Below are 27494 nucleotides of genomic sequence, written 5' to 3' on the forward strand. Positions count from 1 at the left end.
CCCTGGCCCTGTGCATCCCCACCTCCTCTCTGCCTCCACGAGGCTTTGCTGTGATTTGTGCTGCTGTCGGGCGGGGTCAGGTTTCCTGAGCAGTTGCAAACATCCCACCTGAAACATAACAGGCTCTTCCTCTGGCCACAGCTATTGTTTCCTCGGCATTATGGCCACAGTCTTGCTCTGTAGCCAGCAATGACATGTGTTCTGAAAATAGCTTCACTCCCCTATCCCCTTCCCGCCCACCCACCCTCCTGAAGATGCAGTCACTCCTTTGTGGTAGCCCCAGGAGTTTCACTCTAAATATAGCTGCAGCCCATTCACATTGCCACCCAGCTGGGGGGGGGGGCCGCTGTGGAACAATGGGGCATGCACAGAGCCCCCCACACCTGTATGGAATCTAGCGGAAGGCAGACACTCAGCCCTGGCTCCTAGCTGTCGGAGACAGGGTGGGAGCCAGCGCACTACCAGGCCAGGGGCACGTTCACGCCAGGGCAGGAAAGCCTGTGGGGCCAGGCGGCCGCCCTCCCCACTCCAGCACATTCCAGAGCTTGCTCCAGCCATTCTCACCTCCCCGGTTCCAGCAGCATCCACAGGGTCCTGTCCTCCTGCAGAAATGGTCAGGCTTTTGGCTGGAATACCCTTAGGCCGCTGCTTGTAGCAAGCTCAGGGGTGTCATGCTTAGCCCTGCCGTTCCCTGTCTATCTAGAAAGGACAGTAAGAAGTAGGAAGCAAATCATCATAATTATAACCTTGAAAAAGATAGCAAGTATGTGTGAAGCTTTGTGGTATTGACTTTGGATGTCCAGAGAAGGGATCCTAAGCAGAAACTTGCCCATGAGCAACCCACCCCAAATGAAGATGCTAACAGAAACCAGTGACTCTGCCTGCTCTCTATAGCAAATGCAGAATCTGCGCCCTTTGGTTTTTGCAGCTCAAGAAGGAGTGCCTGGGACTTCCCCGGTGGTCCAGTGGTCCACACTTCCACTGCAGGGGGCACGGGTTTGATCCCTGTTCAGGGAACTAAGATCTCGCATGCCACGCAGTGCGGCCAAAAAAAAAAAAGGAATGCCTGTCTGCACTGCTGGTGGTTATCTCACCAGCTATTCCTGTTAATATTTCATTTCCATTTTTCCATTTTTTGTTTTTTAAAAATACCTCTACATAGTTAAAGAAAAAAGGGAAAAAAAACCCAAAACACCAAGAGTACCACGAGTTTTATAATAGAAATCAGCAGTGCACTGCCTCACCCCTCCCCAGCTCCAGCTCTGCTCCTTAGTGGTTTCCCCAGATATTTACCCCCCCTGGATATATAAAAGATGAAAAATGGAGTTGGGCAGAAAGAAAGGAAACTGAAATTTGTTGTTACTAATACGTGTATCAGGCATTTAGCTAGATACTTTCACATGCAAGATGAGGGTGGAAATTTGCTATGTTACCAGACTTCTCATTTCTGGTGAAGACATTGCTCTGGCCAGAGAGGCCCAGGTGTAAATGATTCCATCACCCTGTAGAGGGAAGGAAGCAGCCACACTCCCTTTGGAGCCCTGCGCAGAAGGAGGACCTAAGAAGGCCTTCTCTGGATCTGGCTCTGCTTCGTGATCTGAGTTCTTCAAGTTCCACAGCTCCCGTGTGAGCTAACTGCATTACTTTTATTTGTAATTCTCAGTGTCTCAATTTCCAAAAGGGTCAGTCATCCCCAAATCACTCCCATCATCTAGAAGAAGGAACTTAACCTGTGAAAGAGCCCTTCCTGGGGACCCAAGCCTGTTAGCTTCCTCGTCAGATGTTACTGTGGACTGTCTCTTTCCCAGTTCCCCACGACCTTGCTCAAGGATGCCTCCGTCCTTCAGAGCAAGTTGGTTACTTAGCGCCTTCCAGAAACAGAATTAAGTTCTTTTCTTCTTCACACTTTCTGACTTTATGGTCCATGTTGCCACTGGTCTGATTCAACATGTCCTTGCTTTTCTAGGATTCCCAGCTCACTGTCCAAGGACCACTGTGGCCCAGCCTTAGCTGCAGTGAGAAGGGTTCCTATGGAACTCTCCTTCCGGGTCAGCACACTTGACTCCAGGCCAGGGCCAGTCCGTCTGAATCACAGCATTCCAGTTGCACCCCCCTCACCCCCACCAGAGGCTTCTGCAGCTTTTTGCTCATACAAACAAAAATAAATCTCACTACCGGCCTCTGAACTCCACAGCAGCATGCTTCCCCCTTCTCCCCAAGCATCCCATGGCTGTGAGTGGGGACTTGGCGCTCTCCCCACCGACATCACTTTTTCACTCCCTGCGCATCCTGTGTCCTTCTCTCACCGTGCGACCCAGAGATCAGAATGGGACGTGACGGCCGGCACAGGCGCCGTGCACAGCTGCCAGGAATCTGACGGGTAAAATCTGGAAAAGTTGGGAGGGCAAATGCTAAACACACACAAACACACACACACACACAGCGCCACTCAGAGAGGGCCGGAAACACCGACACCCACAGACGAGGGGCTGCGGATTCCCAGTCCTTCCTTGTCTGCCATTCTTTTAAGGGGACTGGGCCAGTCTCCTGACCCAGGTATGACCCCCCAGAGTCCCACTGGTACCCCAAGAGAAGGGGGAGCAGCTTCAGTGAATCTCCCGGGACTCCAGGAGGGCATGTGGGGAACAGGAAGCAGTTGTGCAGTGACTCACTGGGCAGAGCCAGGTTAAGGGAAGTTGTCTGCGGGTGTCCCTGGGACCGGATGGTGGCAGCACAGCTCTGACCACCCTCATCAGCTTGATCCCGCCCACCCCTGGGGAACCAACAAGGCTGCCACCTCCCAAAAAGGCTGTGGCCTCCGTTCACCTTTCTGGCCCTGAGCCAGATCTCAGAGAACTCAGACGGCTAGCGCTTCCCTGGACCTTGCACCTAGATTTTTCTTCCATCCTGTCATCAAAACACCCAGGCAGGCTCAGCCCCCGCCTCCCTCGGCCATCTGGCCTAAAGGCCCTCCTGCCCATGGCCAGCCTTTAAGGAAGGGTGGTCTGAGGTCTTAGGAGCTCATCGTTCCCACAGGGTAAAAGGGGCAGCCAGTGCCACTTCCTTAGAGTCAGCCTTAGGGCGAGAGGATCATTTATGGAGGCCGGAAAACTAAGATGTGAAAGGGGTCTGAGTGGAACGGTGGCAGAGATGCTGTGCTCAGGCCCAGCCGGCTTCAGGGTTCGTCCTGCCCCTTCCCACTGAGAAAGACAGAGGTTTAGGGGCCTATAATGCCAAGAGAAACGTTCCAGGCAGTGGAAAGGCTGCACAGAGCACGCCGAGACCCGGGGAAATCAGCAGCAGGGGTGCTGATGCTCCCTCTGTGAGGAGAGAGACGGGAGAGCTCACTAAGCCTCAGTGGGGACTGTTTCCTCTTCTCACAAAATGCCCGCGCCGTCGCACGTGTTATATATTGATTATATCTCAATAAAAAATAGGGGGTTTGGGGGCTTCCCTGGTGGCTCAGTGGTTGAGAGTCCGCCTGCCGATGCAGGGGACACGGGTTCGTGCCCCGGTCCGGGAGGATCCCACGTGCTGCGGAGCGGCTGGGCCTGTGAGCCATGGCCAATGAGCCTGTGCGTCCGAAGCCTGTGCTCCGCAACGGGAGAGGCCACAACAGTGACAGGCCCGCGTACCACAAAAAAAAAAAAAAAGAAAAGAAAAAGAAAAAATAAATAAATAGGGTTTTTTTTAATGCCCAAGTTGAGTTCGGTAGAATGTGTGTCACCCTCTAGTTGGCAGCCCCATGGGGAGGGCCAGTGACCCACATCCCCTGGGAAGGTGGCCTGCAGCAGAGGTGCTTTCCCTTCGTGAGGTGAGAGCAGTAAGACTTCAGCAGGCAAGCCCTTCAGCTGCGTTTCTCATGCCTGCCAGCGTCCTGTGCCTTCCACCAGCTGTGGTGGCAGTGGCAGCAATGACTTACTCATAGGGAGAGGTCCCCAGCAGGTCACAGAGGAGCCACCCTCAGCATTCAGAGGCATGCCCTTTCAGTTTTACTGTCATTGCCAGTGAAACCTGATCACCTTTCTCGCTGACTGTTAGTGGCCAGGGCCCAGCCTGTGGGCCCCATCTCAGTTGGCACGCACACCCCCTCCCCTGCTCCGTGCTTGTGTCTCTGTCCCTGCAAGTTGGTGTGTGGCAGGAGGCCATGGGAGGGCAGGACAGGGCTGGGACCTGCTCGCCAGGCCCCTACTGGGTTTGTTTCAGTGCCCTCTGGCTCTGCACACAGGGAGCACACTGTCTGGGCAGATGCCCTCAAATCAGTTTGCTTCTTGGCCATGGTCCCCAGAAGAGGAAGCAGCGCAAGAGTGACCATGTTCTATAGTGACAGGTGTACCCAGAGCCAGTCTCACAGGGCTGCCGCCACACAAGGCCCTGGCAGACTTGAGAAGATTGGGCTTTTACAGATGAGCATGGAACTTCCCTGAAAGATGTGAACATCTGTAAGACTAACAGGCGCGAGGCCGTGTGCCTTCCGAGATGTGGTGCCCAGACCACTGGTGCTACATGAGGGGTTTTTTCAATGATGCATAGAAGACATTCTGACTCTTCATTGCAGAAATGCAGCTTGCGCTGGTAAACATATTCCTAGGCTCTCAGACTCCTGATACCACAGATATTATTTGCTGAGCCACAAAAACGAGTTGACATAAAGTCAATTTAAAGAAAAACATCAAGTAAACAAGAGTATAGGTTGTACAGAATCGTGGCAAAGGAGTGCAGGTAGAACACAGAAGACTGCCGTCTAGGGATCACCGTGCTGGTGGGGGAAGATGGTGACAATTCTCATCAGTCTGGATGGTGGTCTTTGCACATCTGTGAGTTGGGTCCTAAACCATCCCACCATGTGGGCTCCTGCCGATGTGGGAGACTTCAGTGTTAATTATTAGTTGTCAGCATCACTCTTTTTGTGTAGACTGTGAGTTTATTCTTTTTCTTTCCTTTTTTTAAGTACACAGTGAAGTAAATTGAAATAAATTCTGTTTGGGATATACATATACGTAAAAGTGTCTGGATTGAGAAGTACCCCCTGTATATGCTGCCTAGATAACGAATGTGAAACCACTTTCATATCCAAAGAACCTAACTCTCCCTCGCTGATTTTCAGCCCAAGGTCTTACTTTCAGAGACCCGTTATTTTTAATAACCATCAAGGTCCCTTCTCAGTCCTGTGCGAGGGTTTTAGTCACGCCGGTTTCCCCAAGCCATTTGGTCTACACTGATTTTTACTGCAGTGCTTTGCCCAGCCCTCGGGCCTGTCCCGACAGGGACTGGCTGTATCTCTGGAGGGGGCAGGGGCAGGATGCTGACACACCGTGGACTCAGGGCCCTGACTCGCCCACCCCTTGGCTACTCACTCACTGGCTCACTCACCGTTCTGTGTCCCTGTAGGCTGTCCTGGAGGACCAGAGTCATATGAGGCAGATGGAGCTCGAGATCAGACCCTTGTTCCTCGTACCAGACACCAACGGCTTCATTGACCACCTGGCCAGTCTGGCACAGCTGCTGGAGAGCAGGAAGTACATCCTGGTGGTGCCCCTCATCGGTGAGTCAGGCCAGAGCAGCCCTGCATGTGCGCAGTAACCCTCTCTACACACATGCCCCACAGCCTGGGGGCCAGGCAGGCAGAACCCTGCTGTGTGTGTAAGACAGGATTTGCAGGGAAGTGGGGAATGTGTGGGGCAAGGAAAATTGTTTAATAATCAAAGCAGTTCAAATTATTATGGCTGATCCGTGGCTTAAACTGCTTGAGCAAATGGACTCCTGTGTCCCAGCAACCAGAGGCTGCATGAGCCCAGCCCTTGTTTTTATCCTTATAAAGCTTGCAGTAAAACAGCAAAGCTGGTTCCCGTTATTGGTAAACACTCAGCCCTGGCAGATAGCGGCAGTGCTGCTGGGTGGTCTGGCAGGGAGGCTGGGAGGGTTTTGAAGTGCTTAGATGCCTTTGGTCTGATTGTCTTGTAGCTTTTCATGATCGTTCTGTCGGTTCGAGGTAACATTCTTCTGGCCAATGTCACCCTAAGGCCAGGCCGATGGAAACCCTCCAGAGCAAGCCCTTGGCTCACGCGTGTGGATTCCTGCCACTTGGGCTCTTACCACTGTCTGGTCATTGGTGCTGGTACAGGGTCAGCATCTCAGGACCCAGCTAGCTTGCTTCCGCCCTCAGGCCAAAGGAGCCCAGCTGGGCTATCTCCAGAGGGCTGTCTAAGGCACCTCTGGTTCTGGGAGCCCTGTGGTGGGTCAGCTTCAGGATGGGCTTTGTGCTCCGGGCTGCTGTCTGATGTAACTGATACAGCTAATATCACTGATAGCTGTCCTGTGGAGGGAGAGTATCTGGGAGACGGCTGGCAAGCCCAGGCTTTTTAATGTCCCCTTCTCACCAGCCACTTGGAGCAAGGTTAGGGGCCCTGTCCTCTGGAAGATCTGCCAGACTGGCAGTCTGCCTGCCAAGCCACCTCTGACACTCATGCCAAGATGTTCCGCTGGGCCTTCCCTCCCAGTCCCTAGTGTCTTAGTGCCAGATGAGAGTGGAAACAAAGGGCAGGAAGCATCCGCCCCTGCAGAGGCCATAGAACCCTGGGGGGTTGTGGGAAACACGTTAGCACCACCTGAGAATGTTGGCACTGAAGCAGCCCTCGTCCCGCCTCCACCCTCCCTGTCTTCCTTCCCCCTCCCCATGTGGCCTGGCCAGAGCCTCTTCAACCCAGGCCCTTAGACCCAAGGGAAGGTTTTCTGTTCTTCAGAAGTAGAGCAGCTTGTCTGCCCAAGGTAGAGCCAGACTATCGAGTTGTTGCAGCTTCCCCTCTACCCTCACCAGGTCCCGGGGTGGGGCAACTTTCAGGATAGCATGTCCCTGTGCTCTCCTACCCAGGAGATTTTCAGGGATAAGAAAGTGAATTGGTCACTTTTTGCTAGATGGTCAGGAAATGGTGTAACTGAGAGGTTGCTGGTGTCTCAGGAGCCCCCTAAGTCTTGGTAGGAGCCTCAGACACCATCCCAGGCTGGCAGAGCCCTCAGACACCAGCACCGATTGTGCCCCTACTGTGTGCTCAGTCTTCTTGTTCCCGAGGGAGCCAGTGAAAGGCAGAGCTGCAGCCCCTTGGCCTTGAAGAGCTTATGGTTCAGTGGGGGAAGCCAGGTTCAGTGGGGAGGGAGCAAATATATGAGAAAACTCAGAGGAGACGGTAGATAGAGAATAAATGGTCGACCCCCAGGGGCACTGGGAAATGCCAACTGTGTCAGGGCATCCAGGCCAGCCTTTCTGAAGCGTCCTCAGCTGGGCAGGGCCTTGACTCTCAGGGGCTGTAGAGGGGGCTCCTGTTCCATGAGGCGGAGCACGAAGGGTTAAGCCGGCGGCCTCGTCTGCCTGTTTCTTGTGCTCTTTAACCTGCTCCCTGCTCCTTAGGTCTGACCCCAGCTTCGAGAAGCCCCGCCTGGTGCAGAAGCACAAACAAGCTTCCCCTTTGAAGCCTGTTTAGTTTGGAAGCAGGAAAGCAGATTTTGGGATAGAATACCAGTTTTTCATGTTTGATGTTCTGTTCGCTGTACCATACACCCATCCACCACTACTCCACGACCTCAGCCATACATCGGGTGGACACTGCAGCCTCAGGTTGCCGAAGGCATGGCGTGTGTGTGTGTGTGTGTGTGTGTGTGTGTGTGTGTGTGTGTGCGCGCGCGCGCGCGCGTGTGTGGACACTGCAGCCTCAGGTTGCTGAAGGCATGGGGTGTGTGTGTGTCTGTGTGTGTGTCTGTGTGTGTGTATTCCCACATGGGCCTTTCCCAGAAAGTGTCTCTGAATACCCAGACGGTGAGTGCCAGGCTCACCATGGAACAGCATGCTCATGCCGACTCCCCGAGCCATGAATCACTGCACTGAGGAGAGGCCTCAGACCCCAAACTCTCCCGGAGCCCCCAAGGAGTGCATATTTCCCACTTGACCTCAGGCTTTTGGCTGGAATTTTGGAAAGAATCTTCACCAGAAAATGAAGCTGTGTCCCAGACACATAGGCAGGCAGACACACACACACACACACACACACACACACACACACACGTGCACTATCAGAGGAGGTAGATGTGCCAGGGGTTTAGGGGAATAGCAGGGTCCTTGCGAGTGAGGCTGTGATCCCCACTTGCCACCTCGTGACCTCCCTGCGCTCTGGCAGGGGTGGGCATGGAACTGGGCCCCTCTTGGACTGCCGTGGTGGGGGCCCAAGCGGATGAGGGAGAGTGCCTCTTTCCTCTAGCCGCTACATACCCTCGCCTCTCCTGAGGGACCCTCTCGATTTGATTCTATAACTGAGGAATGCGATAGAGGGGCCAGGTTTCTTCCCCTGAATACAGCAGCTCCAGAAACTCCCTGTAAGTTCCTCCCAGGAGGAGGGTGGGGCCCAGGGGAAGAGGCAGAAAGAAGATAGAGCACTGTGGAAAGTCTAGGGCATTTCTTGCCCCCCAGGATCCCCTAGTTTCACTGGAAGACTCCTATGGGGCAGGATGGCTTCTGTGGTCTGGGGAGGGGCTGGCTGGGAAAGCGAGGCCTCAGGCGAAGACAGACGTGATTGCTGATTGCCGAGGCTGACTCCTTGCGGGACTGTGTCTCGTCAGTGATCAGTGAGCTGGACGGCCTGGCCAAGGGGCAGGACACAGACCACCGGGCTGGGGGCTATGCCCGTGTGGTGCAGGAAAAGGCCCGGAAGTCCATTGAGTTCCTCGAGCAGCGATTCGAGAGTCGGGACTCTTGCCTACGGGCCCTGACCAGCCGTGGCAATGAACTCGAATCCATCGCCTTCCGCAGTGAGGACATCACTGGCCAGCTGGTGAGACCCAGGGCAAAAAGGGAGCACCTAGAGCCAGCCTTCAGAACAGGGTCTCCGGGAGGGAGGGGCTAGAGGAAGGCCAGTTGGCCTGAGCAGCCGAGGGGACGGCCACCATCGAGGTCCAGGAGGGGGGAGTTCCTTGTCCCCTAGATCACTCTTGGCACAGTTGGACCTGGCCAAGCAGGGCCAGGGCATGTCTGGGAGGGACACTGGGAAGTGACCTTCCCCAGGACCCCAGAGGCAGAGCATACCTGTGCCTCCTCTGCATGGCGCCCCCTCCTGCCCGGTGGCACTTATCCTGTCTTCCTCCAGGGCAACAATGATGACCTGATCCTCTCCTGCTGCCTCCACTACTGCAAAGACAAAGCTAAGGACTTCATGCCCACCAACAAAGGTACAGCTCTGCCTCTGCCTCGGGCCCATCCCTTCCCCTCCCTACCTTGTCCTGCCCTCCTCAGCCCTAGGGAAGGGTCCCTCCACTGACTCTGGCCTGGGAAGTTTAAGGAATCAGGGTTCAGGCCTGACAAAAGCCTGAGGCCAGCCCAGTTTCCTCCCCTCCTGGAAGTCAGACCTCCCTGTCACAACTCCCCCACCCTCAGGTGGACCTTCGGCCAACTAGGGATGGGCCTAGCCCAGGAAGCTGGGCTCTAGACTGTGAACTTTCCCACTGTGCATGCGTCCATTTCCTTTCTTGGGTCCTCGGTGAGTTCTCTGACAGCAAGAATGTCTTTATGATTCAGTGTAACTTATTCTGGGCATGGTCTCCTGAGCCCAGCCCTCTGCCGCTCTGAGGACAGTCCCCGGTGGTCCCTGGGGCCCACCTCCCTGTTCTTGGCCATGCTCATCCTCTCGATTCATCTGTGAATGTTTACCCTGTATGGGGGCGTGGGGGTGGGGGTGGAAGTGCTTCCCCACCTAGTAGTGGGCCTTTCCTTCCTGTCTCTCTGGTTGTGTGACATAGCCCTTTGGAGGCAGGTGAGAGCTTGTGGACTGAGCCCTCAGCCCAGTTTTCAAAACGCTTTTGGTGAGCAGAATCCCATCTGGGGACCAGAGGTTCTCTTCCAGGTGCTTGAGCACCTCACCCTCAACCCACAACCGTCTCTCCTCTGAGGCGGCCCCTCAGCCCCTCAGAGTCAGCGAGGCTCAGGTGTTTTCTGCTCCCGGCTCCCAGGACTCTGACATTTCTTCACTTGGAAGGATTTCCTGTCTCGGTGTCATCCGCAGAGCTGATCATTCTCACCATTTAGTCTGTGTCTGTGTGTACGTAGCCTCTTGTCATTTTCTCTTAGTGGTCGCCCATCTCTTGTCTCTGCTTGCTTTCCTAGCCTTGGCTTCTAGGCTGGCCTGGGGATTGTCTTCTCTCCAGCCCTTCTCCCAGCCACTTCAGTGCAGCCCCTCACTGCTGCCCAAGTCTCTGTACCTGAGGCTGGTAATGAGCCCACAGCTGCTGTTCTTCAGAGGGGTCCTGCCACGTGGCTTGCATGTACTGTCCCTTAGGGCCAGATTCGGAGCATTCAAGTGGTAAAAAGGAGTCCTGGCTGAGCCCAACAGAGGAGGTTGGGCTCTGCTCCCAGGCAGCTTCCTAGAGGGGCACCTTGTGAGGGAGAGGTAGGCAGGAGTGCAGAAGGCCTTGTTGGGAAGTACGGTTCAGATACTGCTGTGGCCCCACCCAGCCTCAGAGCTGTTTCTTTCTTAGCAGAGACACATTTTGGCTTTGGCCCTAGTCTCCCCCCCCCCCCCCGCTTCACCCCAAACAGCCTACAGGAACCCATTGCCATCCTGGGGACCGCCCCTATCAGAATTACATCAGCAACGGCTGGTGTAATCAAACCCCATTTGTCAGTGTGAATTCTTAGCAGATTAACTTGTCAGATTCACAGAGAAACCATCACCAAATGTTTATGTGTAAACGATGTTGAATTTTAAAATCATGTGGATTATGGCGGATGGGGCCTGACAAGATGACAGTCTCTGGTTTCTAACAAAGTGAAGTTACCAGTGTCAAAACAGAGGATGTTTATTGTTAAAAATGTCTCAAAGTATCCACAGAAACCCCTGCAGACCCCTGCCAGCAATGCCGGGCCTTGGTTGGCTGATCTAAGGCCTGGGACTCGCCTGGTCTGAGTCCCAGGGCAGGACCAGTGGGTCTATGGACAGACTTGGGCCGCCCACTGGGAGCCCCACATGGCACTGCACATCACCCCGCCCCACCGCACACACCCCGAGGGGCCAGGCCCAAGCAGCCAAGCAGTCTCAGAGCATCTCCTCTCCCCATGGCTGCCTTCCTGTCCCTCTCTGTCCGCCACAGCTGCTCACCTCCCACCACACCCTCGTTCCGCCTCTCCCCTTCTCTCACCGCCATCAACCCCACAAGCCTCTCCCTCCCTCTTCCCCACAGACTCCTCCCAAGGCCGACAGCCAGTTCTCAGCCTCCCTGCCTGGAGCTGGCAAGCCTGAAACTGCTCAGGTCGGCGTGGATGTTTGCAGTCCCCCAGCCCCGCCAGCCCTCACAGTCAGCAAGCCCCGCAGGACATTTCCTGTGCCTCACTGTCTGCCGGGCCTCCGTCAGCAAACACCCAGCCTGGGACCCAGGAGTGGACCTGCCACCCAAGGGGCCTTAGCAGGGGTGGGGATGTCACTTGTGTGAGTGCTTGGCCCCAGCTTAAATTCTCCCCAATACATTATTAAAAGGTTAGGGAATTAGGGGGAAAGAAGTGGGGGAAGATATCCTGCTTAAAAAGTCATCTAAAAAGAACGAAGGCTATCCGTTTGTGTGTCCGTTTGTGCTCATATAGAAAGAACTTTAAAATCTTTAAAATTTGAATGAAGTAGGTACGGTGAGTATGATTGTAATGTTATAGAAAAAAAGCTTATATAACAAGTATATACACTTGTAAATGTGCATAAAGAACTCTGGAGACATACACAGCTCTACCCTGGGAAACAAGACAGAGAGACATGAGGGAGAGAACAGGGAGAATCATGCGACTTCACCTTTCCTTTTTCTGTACCTAGAGGTTGCTACCGTACACACGGATCACGTTTATTTAATAGAGGGAATCTTTTGGCTCTAACCTCAGGGCCACCTTGGCTGGGCGCTGCCGGGACCCTTGCCCTCCTCTCCTCAGAGCTCCCTGAGCTAACCCCTCTCCTCACTTCCCGGGAGCCCTGGATACATTTTGTATTCCATCCTGAGCTTCCTACCTCTGAATACCTAAAGCGTGGATCTGCTGGCCTTGAGGGGGATGGGGGCGGGTGGAGAAGATGTGCAGAAGAGAGGAATATTTTGCATCCAGGACTAGCCGTGCAGTCAGAAGGAATAGGAGGGCCGGCTCCGCTCTCTCAGCTCAGAGTCCTGAGAAGAGGGGTTTGCCGGAGGCTGGCGGGTCGGGCAGCTCTCAGGGCACGAGGCAGCACAGCCCTTCGCTGGAGGCAGGGGTCCAGAGCAGAAGGCCAGCCCTGGCCCATCATGGCCCTCCCTAAGCCGGTAGCGGAGGGGCGCCCTCGGCTGATAGTCCGCACGAGGGAAAGGACCTGTGGAAGGGCCAAGATACGGCTGGCCTTGAGCCCCCAGGACTTTTTTCCCCTCCGGAAGAGGAGAGGCAGCCAGTGCCTCTGCCTCCTGCCCTCAGTGAAGTCCCTCTGCTCTCTCCTGCCAACAGAGGAGCCGATCCGGCTACTGCGGGAGGTGGTGCTGTTGACGGATGACCGGAACCTGCGTGTGAAGGCGCTGACCAGGAATGTGCCTGTGCGGGACATCCCGGCCTTCCTCACGTGGGCCCAGGTGGGCTGAGGGGGCCACAGCGGGGCCCACCCCCATGGAACCATTCCCGAGAGGCCACCAGGTGCCCAGAGTAGCACAGGAGATGCCCGCGTGCCTGAGCCACCAGTCCACCCAGACAGTAAACTACCCTCTTCCCCCCCACGCCGTGGCCGCACTGTGGGGGCAGCTGCTCTGCACAGAGCCCCTCCCAAGGGCCGGGCGGAAGCCGCTGGGACCCTCCTGGGCTGCCGGGATTTAGCAGGGAGGTGGCTGGCTGCAGTGACAGCAGGTGGGCGAGCCAGACCGACCGCCGGTGCTCAGCCTTTCTCCCTCCCCGTGTCCGGTTCAAGGGCTGGGGGAAGGCCTCTTAGCCCGGGGACTCAGCCACTTTCTCAGCTGGAGATGGGGCAGGGGGTTAGAGTTTCCATCAGATGCAGGTGAGATCACGGGTCCCTTTAATCTTCAGAGCCCCTGTCCTGAAAGCGTCCAAGAGGCTTTGGTCACGCCATGAAGAGAGTGCTCAGGGCGTCTCTCTCCCCCTGAGGCCTGGATTCCCCCATGGACCCCACTTGGGTTCTGAACAGCAGCCCTAGGCCCCCCCCCCCACACGCCTGTCCCGCTGCTCTTCCCGTCCTTATCAATATGGGTCCGCTGTGCTGGGCCACTGGTTTTCCCCTCGGTGGGTCGTGGGTCTGTAGGGAGGACATCTGCTCTTAGGCCCATGCTTCCTGGGTGGCCTTGGCCTGCTCCGTCTCCCTCCATCGGCCTTCCTTTTGCTCTAGTTCCCACTTCACAAAATTTCCTCAGACTCTTCTCAACTCGCCTCCCTCTCCCCCTCCCGAATCATCCCCCGCACCCTCCTTCTCTTTCTAGTTGGTCCCTCTCACCTTCCTGGCCCCTCATTGCCTTGCCAGGGAGGTTCTCACTCTGAATGCTTCTCCCGCGGTACCTGTGGCAGGAGCCTAAGAAAGCTTTCCTGCTGCTGACCACCTCTCCCAGGCCCCTGTGCTCTGGGGTGCTTCCAGGCTCCTCCAGCCCAGCCTGAGGGAGGGTAGGGTGGGCCAGCGCCCGGGAGCAGCATTGCCTAGCCTGGAGTTTCTAGCTCTGCCCTAGAAGAACTTGACCCGGGGGCCCTTCGCCTTGGAGTTTTTTGTTGCCTCTTCAGCTGGCACCTGTGTTCAAAGCTGCACTCAGGAGGCTTCCTACTGGGAAAGCGTTCTCCCAACCCAGGGACAGGGATGGAGGGGGACTTAGGGGAAGACAGCGTTTGGAGGCGGAGCCAGGAGTAAGTTTTGATGGGACCAGTGGGGGAATCCCCCAGAGCCCCCCGTCTGACTATACAGCCTGCCCAGAGGATGGGGGCAAGGCAGTGCCCTCCCGGAGGCCCGAGATTATGCCAGAAGGAGGGGGAACTGTACGGGAGAGCCATGGCCGACGATTTGGGGCTGTGAGTCCCCCAGGGCCTCAGAAGACTGGGCGTTTTGGGGTATAGGGTCCCTGGCCCCTCCTCTGAGATCCTTTCCCCTGGGTGAAGGCTGACGACTGGGTGGGTGGGAGACCCTGTCTCTCCTTTCTGTCCCATTTGCAGCACTGGATTTGTTTCCTTAATAAACTTTTAGTTATGAAACGTACCTGAGCTCTTGGCTGATCTGTCTCTGGGACCGGGGAGGGACGGTCCAAGCCACCGCACCTGTATGAGGGCGCTGCTTCGGGCCCCTGCACCCACCCCGCTCCCTGTGCAGGGCGAACGGAGCCGCTGGATCCAGGGTCCTTGGTTACTGCTTTATTGCTGTTTGGTTCGAGTATAGAAAATGGAAGCGGCTCTGGAAGAGCCTGTGTACAAGGTAGGAAATATACAAACGAGGAGGAGGGAGCTAAAGAGACCACGTTCCAGCCCAGCCCAGCCTGGGCTCGGGGTTGGGGGGGCCGCCCAGGGCGCATGCAATAAATATGGTCCGGGGCCCCAGGGAAGGGAGGGGGGGACCACCGCGGGAGTGGGAGACCGGGTAGGCCAGGGCTGTCTCAGCCCTCTGACTCCAGAGGGAGGGAAAGGTTAGCCCTGGGGCTAGTGCCACTTGTGCAAAATGAGGAACTTCACATTATCAGTCCCGGGGCGGGCGGGGGCGGGGGCGGGGGGCCCTCCGGCCGGCTCAGTCCCCTCCCCGCTCCCCAACTGCCCGACGCTCCGACCCCAGCGGGGAGATTCACAGTGAGAATGGGTGTGGTCGCAAGGGCCGGAGGTAGGGCTGGGAGCGCCCCAACAGTGACACCCCTTCCCCCAAGAGCAGCACGGAGCCGGGGGAGGGGGCCAACGAACCACAGGAAGAGGCGGAGAAGGGCCGGGGGTCTCCTTTGGTCAAAGCTGATATCAAAAATATAAATCTCCCTTCCCCCATCCCACCCCCGTCCCGGGGTTTTCTCCCCACCCCCACCCCCGGGCTAAGGCACAAAGCAGTGAGGCCAGGTGGGGCCGCCGCCCCTGCGGCGACGCTGCCGCAGCTACTACAGTCGTCGGGCGCGGTGTGCCTGCCTGCTGGTGGCCCCCGCCGCCGCTGCCTAGGGGCGCGGGCCGGGGCCACGCGGCGGCAAGACCGCTCTAGGTCGGGGAGAAACGGTCGATGGTCCGGCCGTCGGGGCCGGCGGCCAGGTGCGCTCCCTGGCTCAGCACCTCGGCCGCCTTGTCGGGGCTGAGGCCCAGCTCCGCAGTGAACTTGGCCAACGGGTAGAGGCTCTCGAGCGCCACCTTGGGGTCGTGCAGGAAGTGCGTGGTCTGGGCCAGCAGCTCGGCCGCAGCCGCCTTGTCCTGCTGCTTCAGGCTCAGCTGTTCAGCCGTGAGGCGCGCCACAGCAAAGACGCCCTCGGGGAAGTCGAGCTTGCCCTTGCCATCGGGGCCGGGGACGCCGGGGAGCCCCCCCAGCCCCGCCAGCGCCCCGGCCGCGCCGGCCGCGCCACCCACGGCGTGCATCTTCATGTGGCTGATGAGGTTGCGTTGCTGGGCGAACTTGCCGCCACACACCTGGCACTCGTAGGGCTTCTCGCCCGAGTGGATGCGCATGTGCTCGGTGAGGCGGTACTGGCGCGTGAAGCGCATGCCGCACGCGTCGCACGCGAAGGGCTTGAGGCCCAGGTGGCTGCGCATGTGGCGCGTCATGGTCCCGCGCTGCGTGAACTTCTTCCCGCAGATGGTGCACGGATAGGGCCGGGTCAGCCAGTGCGTCTTCTCGTGCTGCCGCAGCGTGGCCGGGTCCTTGTAGCTCTTGTCGCACGACGCGCAGCGGTACGGCCGCAGCAGCTCGCCCAGGCCCCCCGGAGCCCCAGCGACCTTGTCCCCACCGCCTCCAAAAGGGGGCCCGAGGCCGGCGGCCCCTGCAGCCACCTCAGCCGCCTCGGCCCTGCCGTACAGCGCCTCCTCCTCCTCCACGTGCGCCTCCACGTGCGCGTTCAGCTGCTCCGAGCTGGGGAAGCCCTTTCCGCACGGGATGCACACGTACAGGTTGTCGCCGAAGCTCTCGGGCTCGCCGTAGGCCAGGTGCGGGCACGGGTAGCCTTCGAGGTGGCCGCCGGGCGGGCTGGGGTCCTCGCTGCTGCCCGTCTCCTCGCTGCTGCTCTTGTAGTCGTCGCCGTCGCCGCCCGCGCCAGGCCCGTCCAAGCTGCCCGGGTAGCGCGGCGGCGGCGCCAGGCCGAGCGGAGGACCCCCGGGCGAGGCGGCCGGGTCCCCGCCTCGCTCCTCGCATCGTTCGCTGGGGGAGCCGCGCTCGCGGCCCAGCTCGTCGCCGTAGCTGCCCAGGCCTGGCTCGTGCTTCATCCAGCGGTAGAGGAGGCTGGGCCCGTCGGGGCGGCCGGGGGGCTCGGGTCCCGGGCTGCCGCCGCCGCCGCCGCCGCCGCCGCGGAATGGGTCCGGAGGCGGTCCGGCCTCCTCCAGCTTCTGGAAGGGCAGCGGCGGCAGGGGCGGCAGGGCGAGCGGTGGCTCCTTGTAGGCTGCGGGGCCGGCGCTGGGAGGGCTGTCTGGGCGCGGGGGCAGCTCGCGCTCGCCCGGCGGCCGCTCGGGAGGCGCGGAGCCCGGCGGGCTTTTCTTGGATAGGTCCAGGCCGCAGAGCGGGGAGCAGCGGCGCTCCGGGGCGCAGAGCGCGGCGGCCGGGCCGGGGCCCGAGGCGTACAGCTCGGCGCAGTGCGTGTTCACCGCGGCCTCGGGGCCCGACGGCGCCTCGGCGGTGGGCGGCGGCGGAGGCCCGGCCGGGGACGAGTAGCAGGCCTGGATGACGGGCGTGGCAGCCCTCAGGCCCCGGCCCGGCCTCCCGTAGGGTGCGTAGCCGCCGCCGCCACCGCCGCCGCCCCGCAGGTGGCAGTACTTGCCGTGGCGCTTGAGGCGTTTCTTGCACAGCGCCACGAGGTCGGGGATCTGCAGGTAGCTGGCGGCAGCCAGCACGGCGCCCAGGCTCGGCTCTGCCCCCGGTGCCACGGCGGCCGCCGCCGCAGCCTCCGCGCCATCAGCCAGGCGGCCGGTGTAGATGAAGTCCAGCACCAGGCGGAACACGGCCGGGCTCACCATGTCATGGTCCAGGTTGAGCAGGTTGTCATGCACCACCAGGGACTTGAGGTAGGCGCTGCTGGCCGCCAGCACGTTCTTGTGTGCGCGGAAGAGGGCGTTCTGCACCACGATGATCACGTCGCACAAGAAGCCCTTGGTGCGCTGGTTGTTGAGCTGCAGCAGCAGCTGCCTCGAGTGGCCGGGCGCCTCCATCGTGTCCAGCATCGTCTGCCCAGCACAGTCTCCTGCGGGGACACACACCAGCCGGGTCAGAGCCTCACCGAGCCCTCGCTGCCTGCACCCAGTCCGGCGCTTCTCCCCTCCACTTCCCCTTCCCCTCAGCTGGGCAGGGGCATTGAGCACCGCGGCCTGGGCACTAGCGGAGGATCCGCGGCCTCCAAGAGTGGGAGCCTGGGCCGGCAAAGGAGCCGAGACTGGCTGGCAGAGAGGAGGCCAGGCTGGCCTGCACCCCCAGGCCCGATACCGCCGGGCTCACCGCCTGGGTTCTGGGGGCTTCTGAGGAGAAAACTGTTCGGGCGAAGCGACCCTTTCGGAAACAGTTACCCGATTTGAGGAAAATGTCCGCTGCAGGAAAAGTCATTCAGGGCTGAGAAGTTTGCCCAAGTGGGATACAAGGGAGCCGAGTAAAAAAGCGCCTCCCGCCTCGAGAGAAGTTGCCCCAGTTGGGGGAAGAGGTCCGGAGGAGGGGAGCGCGGTGCCCGCCGTGGCGCCGCCCTGGCCGGGGGCTGTCAGGCCCTCAGTTGAGGCCCGGGCGGCGGCCGTGGCGCGGGAAGCGGAGGCAGCGGCTGCCGTGGCGGGCAGAGCACGAAGGCCGGCCCGGCGCGGGGAGGGCGTTATATCGGGGCAGGAGGCTGAGGCAGGAAGCAGGTGGGGGGGAGGGGGGAGCCACGCAGCTCCCAAGGGAGGGAGGGGGCAGCGCCCCGGGCGGGCACCGCGCACAGCCGGCTTCGGCCCTGACCCCGGCCTGCGCCCCACCCGCGTCCCGGCCCCGGCCTCGGCCTCCGCTCTGCATTCGCGGGCCCGGCGCCTCCCTCCCCAGCTCCCCTCGGCCCCTTCTCCACGGGACCTCTGCCGCCCCAAACTTGGGGAGAAGTTTCCCAACTTCAGACAGGCCGGGAGGAGCGCACCAGCCGCAGTCCCTCGGCTCCCAGCTTTTCCTCTCGGCCCCCAATTTCGGCAGCCAGGCGGCCGCCGGGCCTGAACCGAGCCCTGAGCTCCCCGGCCGTCCGCTCGCCCGCCCGACCCTATTCCCCGCCTGGCCCCCAGGGCCTCGCGGCCCGTTACCTGCGGCCGCAGCCCGGCCGGGCTTCCCTCCCCGTGGCGGTGGCAGCTCCTAGTCGGCGCCCCACCCGCCCCGCTGCCAGGCGCCGCGCTGTGCCAGGGAGGGCAGCGCCCCTGCCAGCCCCGCCCGCCAGCTCCCCTTCCCTTCCCCTCGCTTCTCTAGCCCATGTGCGGGCAGAGCCGGCCCCGGGCCGCTGACCCTGCCGTGAACCCGGCGCAGAGCAGCGGCCCGGCAGTCCTGAGTCCTCTAGGGGCGACACCCGGAGCCCTGAACGCCAGCCGCGTTGGGACGCCCGCGCCAGAGGATGCGCCCGAGGCGGCCAGCGCGCGAGGACCGGGCTGTTCGGGTCCCCTGTCCCTCCCGGTCCCCACCCCTAGAACCTACCTGGGGGGCATGTCGGAAGCCCCGGGCCCGGCTGCCGGCGGATCCAGGGGGGACGTGGCTGCGCTGCCCTCCGCCCGCCGGGCCCCCGGTCGGTCTGTCCTGCTGGTCCGTCCTCCCCGCGTCCTGGTCGCGTCTCAGCCCCGCCGCGCTTTCCGCACACTCTTATCTGGAGCGGCCCGGGCCGGTAGGCGCTGCTGCGGCTATGGCGCCACCTCGCGGCCGTGAGGGGCTTTGCGCGACACAGCCACAGCCTCCTTCCTGCGCACCTGGGCCGGAGGCGCCCAGATGCGGAGCTGGACTCAGGAGGGGGGCCTATTGGCAGATTCAGCCTCCCAGATGTGCCCACCTGGAGGCCCCAGCCTAGGACTTGCGAGCCCCACAAACCCCGGAGTTTTGAGCCGAATGCTCCCCTGTACATATTTCTAAATTCTCACATTGCCCCAGTTCAGTTAAGTCCTGCCCGCAAGGACGGGACAGTAGATGGTGGGAGAGAGGTTTTGGAAATCCTAAGGAAGAAGAAGATAGACAAGATCTTAGGGGACCCTCCTTAGATATTCCTGGTTGGGACTGTCCATTTGTAACCCCCCAACACACCCACCCTCACTTAGCCACATGGGATAGTTATGCACAGAATAAACCCATTTGCACCCAGACCCTCTCCAGGAATTGACACCCGCGGGCGCTCATGTTTGCACAGACACACACCTGCCCCCTTCCGGAGTCCAAGATCTGGCTTTCTGGCATACTCAGGGGACTGTCATGTAGGGCCCTCCATGACCTGGGCAGAGGTGGTACCCAAACAGCCCACCCTGAACTTGCAGGCCTCTGGAGGGACCCCAGGATATGCGACTGGGAATGGCTGGACAGCGCCTCTTGGGGGTCCCGCAGAAGTGACCCAAGCCCCCAGATTCCCTGTGTGAGCCGTTCTGAGGGACGACCCGCTTGAACGACCTCGTCTCCAAACCCACGGACCCGAGAGAAAAGTCACAGGACGGCCTGCAGCCCGGGATGCCCCGCAAGGTCCTGCACCCCACGTGAAAGGCCGGGTTCTTGCAGGTGACGCCCCTTCTGGGAAGGAGGGCACCCCGCACTAGAGCGCGGGCGTTCGCACATCTAACTCCGGAAGTGTCCCCGAGCCGCCCCGGCACATCAGGCCTGCAGCCAGCGCCTGTGTGGCTGAGTGGGCCTCCGCAGCCCACGCTCCGCCTCTTCCCCGCACCTTCTGACCCCCGCCCACATGGGGGGGTGGGAGTGGGTCCCCAAGAACGCCTGCAAGTTTCTGATTGGCTGCGCCTCCCTCAGCCGCCGAGCGCGAGAGGCTGGGGCGCAGAGTTACCATAGTAACCGATGAGGTTCGCCCATATCGCGTCTCTCCGAGGCCTTGGAGAGCTTAGCAACCGCGCAGGGCCGCTGGGCGGTGGGGGCCGCGCTCGCCGCCCACCCACCCCCCACCCCCCACCCCCCCGCCCGCCCCGCGCTCCATCCTTCGCCCCCACGCCCGCGCCAGAAGTAGTGGCTGAGTCACTCATTGAGGGGCTGCCGGCGCGGCCACTCGCGGTCCCTGACAGACACCAAGGTCTCGGGCGCCCCCCAGAGGCTCCCTTTCCTCAGCAGGGGACTTCATGGCCTCGGGGCCAGGAGGCGGCTCCTGGTCCCCAGAGGTACTTCTGACTCCCACTGCTTCCCGAGTCCGCCCTCACCCTGTTTCCACTCTGTGTTCTGGGTCCATCTTATCCCAGTCCTCTTCTCCGTCTCCCCCACCCCTGCCCCAGAGTCCTCGCTAAGGAAGTAGTGAGGTTCCAATAATGAAAATGAGCTGACAGCCTCCAGGGAAGGTGGACCTCAACATCTTGGCGGAGAGATGTGCTGTGTGCTGAGGTGGAAAAGTGTATGGAGTGCTGGGGGGAGGTGGGAAGACACCTGAGCAGTGCTCTTAGATCTTAGGGCTTTGATGGATGAACAGGAGTTCTCCCCCCAGGCAGGAAGGCATTCCTGGAGAAGAGAACCAGTGGGACAAACGCTGGGGGCCAAAAAAAAAAAAAAAAAAAAAAAGGCGGGTGGGGGGGACTCTAGGAGGCCAGATCCCAAAGGGTATGCAGGACCTCTTTGACCCCATTTCTGCTGTAATCTTTTATCCCCTTGATGGGGCCAGATCCTAGCCCCACAAGGATCCACTCAGCCCTGTCTCTGTTCAGTGGAGTCTGTCCACTGTGGACCCACCCTAGGGTCCCCTGTGCCCACTATTTTTGTTTTTCTTCAACAGTCTCCCCAGATTCCCACTTCCCCACCCCTATTCTCACACTGTCTTTACATCTGTATGGGAGGGTCTGACAGACCTGCCCCCAGCATAGCTGCCCTCCTGTGGACTTCACTCTTCCTCAATCTTTGACCTTTCCCTCCCTCCCTAGTTCCACCTGCTTTGGCCTGGCATTGTCCCCTCCCCACCCTAATCCAGTTCCTCTCTCTGGACACACTCCCCTCCCCCACTGATGGAGCTAGGTTGGGCCAGGATCATTCATTTCCCTGATCCTGTCCAGGAGAACTCTGCCTCACATTGCATGGACTCTTCCTGCCAGTTCTGACCTCCAGGAACTCTAAATCCTCCAGGAAGTGGTCTCTTCCCTCCTACCCCCAGAGACTCTTCTCTGCTAAGCTGCCAATGTCCCTCATTCCACAAATGGGTGTTAAACGCGGTTTGCTGAGTGTCAGGCTCTGAAACTGGCATTGTGGACCAGTCCTCCTCCCCTCCAGTTGCTGAGGCTTCCTCTTCCTCTCCCTCCCTTCTCCTGCCACCTTTCCCCCACCTCCCCCATAGAGGACCCTCTTGCTCATTTCTGGGGAGTCCAAGCCACCCTCCTCAACTTTTCTGCCTTCCCTCGCGTCTCCAGCTCCCGTCTGGTACCTGGACTCCCACTGAGCCTTTCCTTCCAGGCCCAACCTCCTCCTACAAAGCCTTCCAGACCCCTGGGCTCCCCCACTCCTCTTCCCTCATGTCCCTGACACCACAGCTCTAGATGCTGCCAGAGGCCCCTCTGAGGGTCCAGCTTCCTCTCCTGCCCCCTACCCCCCAAGGGTGACGACATCGCAGTGGCCTTGTGGGGTATAACGCCGCCGCGGGGCATCTAGAGCCGTCGGGTGCAGGAACTGAAGAGTGGGAGTGGGGGTTACTGGGTGAGGGCCTTGGAAGGCCGGGCGATGGTGGGGTTGCGCCCCCAGGTGTCCCAGAGTGAATAAATCTGTAATGGACCCGTCCCCCCCTCCCCGCACTGTCCTCTCGCGGGCCCCCAGCCCGCAGTTCCGGAAAGTTAACCCCTTGTAGACCGGTACAGGGGGCTCGGGCTCCCCCCTCCCCGTTCCTGCTTCCGTGCGCCCTCCTCCCCCTCCCAGCTCCCCGTCGCCTCGGTCCCCACCCCCCACCCCACCCCCCGCCTCGCCACTATAAATAGCCCCTCTTCCCGTTTCCTAAATTCCCTGCTGACGTCGGCAGCGCGTCAGTGTGTAGGAGCCGCGGCCGCATGAATGAGCCGCCGCACGAGTACTATGCGCGCCTATAAAAGCCGCCGCGCCAGCCCGGCTGCGGGAGGCGAGCGGGCGCGGACGCAATACGGCCGACAGGTAAGCGGGACTGACCGACCAACGGGCGACAGATGGACCGATGCACGGACACGGACTGGAGGGCAAGGAGGAGACCGACAGGCTGCAGGTTAGAGGGGCCCCTAAGGGGTGGGGTTGGGGACAGGGTGGAGGGGACGAGGGTCTACTCGCAACTGCTGGAGCCGGAGGCGTACGCAGAACCCTGTGCAGCACCTGCCTGCGCCCGGATGGAGACGCAGCCACTTCGGAGGAGCGTCGATCAGAGGACGGACCTCAGAGTCCCTGCGGCTCTTCCTGGAGCTCCTGCGCCATCCTCCCAAGAAAGTGGGACGAAGGTGCCGGCGCCCCAGGAGATGCGCCCCCTCCTCTCCTCCCCGCAGAGCGGTGACTCAGCCTCGCTAACCCCCGGTCGGCTGAGCTGGGGCGCCGGCGAGAGACAGACGCCCACCTACCCGCCGCCCTGGCCGCGGCTTTCTCGGGACCCCTCCCCTCATTCAGCCGGGGGCGCCCCTCCCTGTCCCGTCAGCTGGTCCCTCAGCGCCCCCAACTTCCCGCCTCTGCAGGAGGAGCTGTCCTCTCAGGACCAGGCGGGGGCGGGGCCACAGCCGGACTGCCCCGCCCCCATCGCCCTCCCCCCTCCCCGCAGCCGGAAGTGCCTCTCTGCAGGGACATCTTTGACGTCACAGGGTTTTGACGTCAAGGGCCACGTGCCTGTCCGCAAGCGCTGGGTCAGAGAAGGCCTGGAGACGCGGGGGAGGAAGAGCAGCAGCGCCCCCAGCTGCGGGCGACGGAGCCACCCTGCCCGGGCAGCGCGCCGGCACCTTGGCTCTAGACTGCTTACTGCCCGGGCCGCCCTCAGTAACAGTCTCCAGTCACGGCCACCGACGCCTGGCCCCGCCCCAGGACCGCGGACCCGGCCACCTGCCGCGCCCCCGGCCCCTCTGTCCCCGAGGGTCCCTCAGCCCCGAGCTCGCTGCCCGCGCCGCCGCTGTCCGCGGTGCTGATCCGGCGCGGGCACCGCCATCGAGCAGTCCCGTCTCCGGTCCCCAAGGGCTACTGAGGGGCTGCCGGCCTACACGCACATCTCATAGCCCCAGGAGTCCAGCGCCCGGCCCCTGCCGCGAGCGCCGTCCCCCGCCCGCGCCGCCGCCGTCCCCCCACTCCGCGGTCCTGACGTCAGCCAAACTGGAGCTGCCGTGGTGCCGTCAGCAGCGCGCGCCCCGCCCCCGCGTCTCCAGGGCAACCGTGGCTTTCGATTGTTACTGTGGGAACCGGAGGTAACAGTCTACAGCCATGGTCGCCCCGCAGCACGCCCACGCGCCGCGCCGCGCCGCGCAGCGCACAGCCGGGGCCGGGATGGGGGAGGCTCCGAGCAGGAGGAAGCGGAGGCGGCGAGTCGAGAGCCCATGTGTCTGCGGGGGTGGCGGGAGGTGAGGCGCAGGGAGGCGGGCTACTCCGGAGCCGGGCATCCACCCAGGCAGAGAAAGAGAAAGAAGCGCGGTCTGCGGAGTATGCCTGACCGTCCCCCTCAGTGACCGTCCTGTCCTCCTAGCCGAGGTACTGCACCCAGGGGGTTGTGAGAGAAGGGGTAGTTCTGGGATTTGTGTTCTTTTTAACTCCTTGGTGGGAGGGAGGCTGCTAGGACCTGGAAAAATGTTTGCATCCTGGGTACCGAAGTGGGTAGACGGAGGAAAGTTTTCCTGAATGCGCCACGACCTCATTCTTCCAGGAACCCCTAGCTGAGTAGGCAGAGGGCAAAGGGTAAACCTTGAACCCATGTCCTGATGGAGTCACAGCCTTCCCTCACTCCTTTTCCCTCTCTTTTTCCCTCTGGGTCTTGAAGGATAAGAAGGGTTCCCCAACCCTCAGGAAGCCATAAAACTTGTAAAGTTAACCAGTCCTTAAACCGTTGTCTGAACATACCAGCATCCTCACCTCAGTCTATCTCTAGATGCTGTATTCCAGTTTTAGACAATGTCTCAAATTAACCCAAAAGAGGGGGAGTAAACATCAGAGGAGCTGAAGTCCTCTTGGGCCAGTGAAGTGTAAGCAATGACCTCTTCAAAAACATTCTGCATGTCACCTGCCGCCACCATCATCACCCACCGCCACCATCATCACCCACGGGCTGACTGTTGGATATTGGGTTCAGGACCTCCCAAGGGACAGTGTTGGGAATGGTTAATGCAACCCAGCCCTGCCACCCATTAATCCAATTTTTCTCTACTCTCCATATCCCCTCCTTTTCTAAACTACTTCTAAGGCAGCTGGTGCTGGTTTCACAGTTAATCAACACCCACACATTGTCTTCTTCCCACCCAAGGACACTGAGGTCTTGGATTAAAATGCACCTGATTCTGGCATCCGGTGGACATCTGTGGGCAGACTGTAGTGTGTGCACATGGGAGTAGTGCACTGGGAAGCAGGCGGTCCAACCTGGCATCACCATCAACTGGTTGTTAAGGGGCCATGTTGTTTCTGAGCCTTCCGTAAAATGAGATAATAATCCCTCCTTTCTGGCAGGCCTGTTGTGAGGACCAAATAAGATCATGTAAGTAAAAAATCTTTGCAAACGGCAGAAAGCTATTTCAATCTTAAGTATTCTCTTAGGCTACTATGTCCTTGTAAGGGGGTGGTGGTGGTGGGAGACCCCAGCTCTGGGCACTTAGAATGAACAGGGGAGGGGGACACATTTCTCTGAGCAGAAGCTCTAGGACTGGGGCTGTTGAGGGTTCTTTGCTTAGGGACTCTCTCTCCCAAGAGCTTTAGGAACTAAGGTGGAGTGAGAGGTAGAAAAGAGAAATGGTAGGGATGTTTTGAAAAGAAGAGACAAAGTCTTTTGCAGTCTGAACCCATCTGAAGGTGGTCAGAGAGGGGAAAAAAACCAAAGGACTGACTGTACAATGTTAGAGTGTTTTAGTATCTTGAAAATCACTTAGGGCACCGCACCGCCAACCTATTTTATGGATTAGGAAGGTGAGGCCCACGCAGGACATACTGTCCAAGAGTAGTGAGTGGTGGCCTCTCTGCTCATCTTCTGTGAAGCAGCAGAGAAAACAATGACTAGTAAAGGTCAAGAATGGGAGTTCTTGGATCTGAATCCAACTTTGGGTAAGTTACTTAGCCTCTCTGTGCCTCTTTCCTCAGTTGTAAAATTAGGTTAATAACAGTATCTACCTTATGAAGTTGTGAGATTAAACTAACTAAAGCTTCTGCTTAGCCCAATGACTGGCATAGTTAGCACTCAATAAATTATATTCCTCTTCCTGTCCTCTAGACCTCATTTTCCTCAGTTGAAAATGTTAGATCAATGATTCTTAACAGGAGAGCTTCTTCCCTCTCCCTAGTGGAGTGCATGAGAATCACATGGGGGGCTTTTTAAAATTACACATATTTACCAGAGACTTACACTCTACTCTCTAAGGCGGTGGCTTTCAAGTATTTCATTGCATGAGAATGACCAGGATGGTTTGTCAAAATGCAGATTCCTGGGTCCCAGTAGCTCTGGAGCTGGCCCCAGGAACCCAAGGTTCACCATGATCCTGATGCAAATGGTCCATGGAATCTGTGTGGAGGGTGGGAGGAATAACCCCTTAAGATTCCCCATTGTTCCTGGAGGGCATGATGGGAGAGGACATATCTCACTTGTTGGGAACCAGTGGACCACATGATGTTTCCTCCTAGGTCAGACATTTTGATTCTCAGGGGAATTTTTACCTCCTCACTTCTGTTCCACCGGACACTGCTCTGGTCTTCAACTTCACCCTTCCAACTTTAAACCCTGCCTTAAAATTCATTCCCCAAATGTCTTTCCCTCTCTCCTTTACTCCTTCCAGTAATCCCAAGTAGTAGCAATCGTGGTATGCAAGGTGGCATCATTTTCACCGCTTGGGGCCTTGCTGTGATTGCCACGAAGGCATGTGAGCCCTTAGTTGCGAATCTACTCACTGCTTTCCATTCTGAACTGCTTATTTCCAGAGAAGCCAGGAATCTGAATTTGTGTGAAATTCCAAAATTTTTAAGTATCATAATCCCAACTGTTTCTAAAATTCTATGGGCCAAAGCCAACAGGTCTATAGGAGTAATTCAGTCCATTTCAGAGTCTCTTCCTTTTGCCAAGGAAGGGATCTCCCTTTAAAACAACCAAAAACAAAACAAAAAAACCCCACCAAGAACAAGGCAGTACCAGACTGTAGCAAGGGAGAACTTTCTCCCCAGCCCCACTTTCTGCTGTAAAGGTTCCAGACTCAGTAAACTAGGTCTGTCTGGGCAGGTAACTCCTGCTTTTTTTTTTTTCTTCTTCTTTTTAAAAAATCTTGGACAGCTGCTGTCCATTGTGAAGAACTCAGAATTTCCGGTGATTTCAGACTATTTGTCTTGTTGTCTCAGGATGGGCTAGAGTATTTGTGCTACAATCTCCTAATCTCAATTCCTGCTCAATTACTAAGCTACTTGGGGCAGCCATGCTTGAGGGCCAGATAGGGCCTGTTGCGATCTTCCAGAAAAGGAACAAGCTGGTGAGTCTGCAGAGGCAGGGCAGGCTGGGGATGAAGGCCCTGGAAGTGGGGGAAATGGCTGAAGTGAGCAGTCCTTAGAGTGTCTAGGAAAAACAGCACTTTCAAACCAGATGGGCTGTTTAGGCCTTGGCTGCAATCTCTACAGAGTAGCATCAATCTCAAATGCTGCAAATAGGGTCAAGTTTGGAAGAAGGTTACTTCTGTGCTGCCTTTGGCTTCCATCAAGGTCTAGCACCATCCCACCCTTCAAGCTCATAGTTCGGAGGGGTAAGACTGTTATGGTGGAGAAAGCAGAGAACATATGAAGCCAGGTTTTGACAGGCCAACACACAACTCTTAGGGATCAGGATGGAGGAAGCCAAAACTCAGTATGGCCCAGGCAGAGCCCTGCCAATTGATCTCTTCCCCAAACTTCTCAGATGTAAATTCTTCCCTGCTTCAGGGAGGCCTCCTTTCTTTCAGGTTGGAACTTAAGCCTTCCACCAGTAATGTGTAAGTGTCTATGTGCACATATGCATGAGCTTGTCCTGGGGGTTCACAACTGGAAACACCTCCCTGCTTGGTGCTGCCCGGGAGGCTGTATGAA

General features: G+C 58.8%; 2 protein-coding genes across 6 annotated transcripts in view; one reads left to right on the plus strand and one right to left on the minus strand.

Annotated features, from left to right (window-relative positions):
* SMG6 (SMG6 nonsense mediated mRNA decay factor) overlaps positions 1-14213 on the plus strand; it is a 233855-nt gene extending 219642 nt beyond the window's left edge. For both annotated transcript variants that reach the window (XM_089900635.1, XM_022595862.3), the window contains 4 exons: positions 5392-5545; positions 8608-8819; positions 9132-9213; positions 12482-14213. In XM_089900635.1, coding sequence (XP_089756761.1) covers positions 5392-5545; positions 8608-8819; positions 9132-9213; positions 12482-12612 — 579 coding nt within the window. In that variant the 3' untranslated portion in view covers positions 12613-14213. The remainder of the gene's footprint in view (positions 1-5391; positions 5546-8607; positions 8820-9131; positions 9214-12481) is intronic.
* A 777-nt stretch (positions 14214-14990) lies between these two features.
* HIC1 (HIC ZBTB transcriptional repressor 1) lies at positions 14991-27469 on the minus strand. 4 transcript variants are annotated; one of them, XM_022595866.3, is made up of 4 exons: positions 25801-27469; positions 24743-24916; positions 18798-19303; positions 14991-17355 (listed from the first exon to the last, which is right to left on the minus strand). In XM_022595866.3, the coding sequence occupies exons 3-4, from the start codon at positions 19213-19215 to the stop codon at positions 15179-15181; spliced, it is 2595 nt and encodes an 864-aa protein (XP_022451574.2). In that variant the 5' UTR covers positions 19216-19303; positions 24743-24916; positions 25801-27469; the 3' UTR covers positions 14991-15178. The 4 variants fall into 4 exon arrangements, with proteins under 4 accessions (XP_022451574.2, XP_089756763.1, XP_089756762.1 ...); XM_089900637.1 differs by lacking the exon at positions 18798-19303 and having other exon boundaries at positions 24743-27469; XM_089900636.1 differs by lacking the exons at positions 24743-24916; positions 25801-27469 and having other exon boundaries at positions 18798-19993.
* Between the last annotated feature and the right edge of the window lie 25 nt (positions 27470-27494).

The sequence above is a fragment of the Delphinapterus leucas genome, chromosome 19 (assembly GCF_059928025.1).
Source record: "Delphinapterus leucas isolate spDelLeu-1000000601 "Yukka" chromosome 19, BTC_Dleu_Yukka2, whole genome shotgun sequence".
Taxonomy (NCBI): domain Eukaryota; kingdom Metazoa; phylum Chordata; class Mammalia; order Artiodactyla; family Monodontidae; genus Delphinapterus; species Delphinapterus leucas.

Bases quoted from the DNA above. Each gene is read 5' to 3' on its own strand.
- HIC1 (XM_022595866.3), bottom strand. From the start codon at position 19,215: ATGTACAGGGGAGCATTCGGCTCAAAACTCCGGGGTTTGTGGGGCTCG. The intron at 17,356-18,797 runs GTAGGTTCTAGG...GTGTCCCCGCAG, and splicing joins GCTTCCGACATGCCCCCCAG to GAGACTGTGCTGGGCAGACG.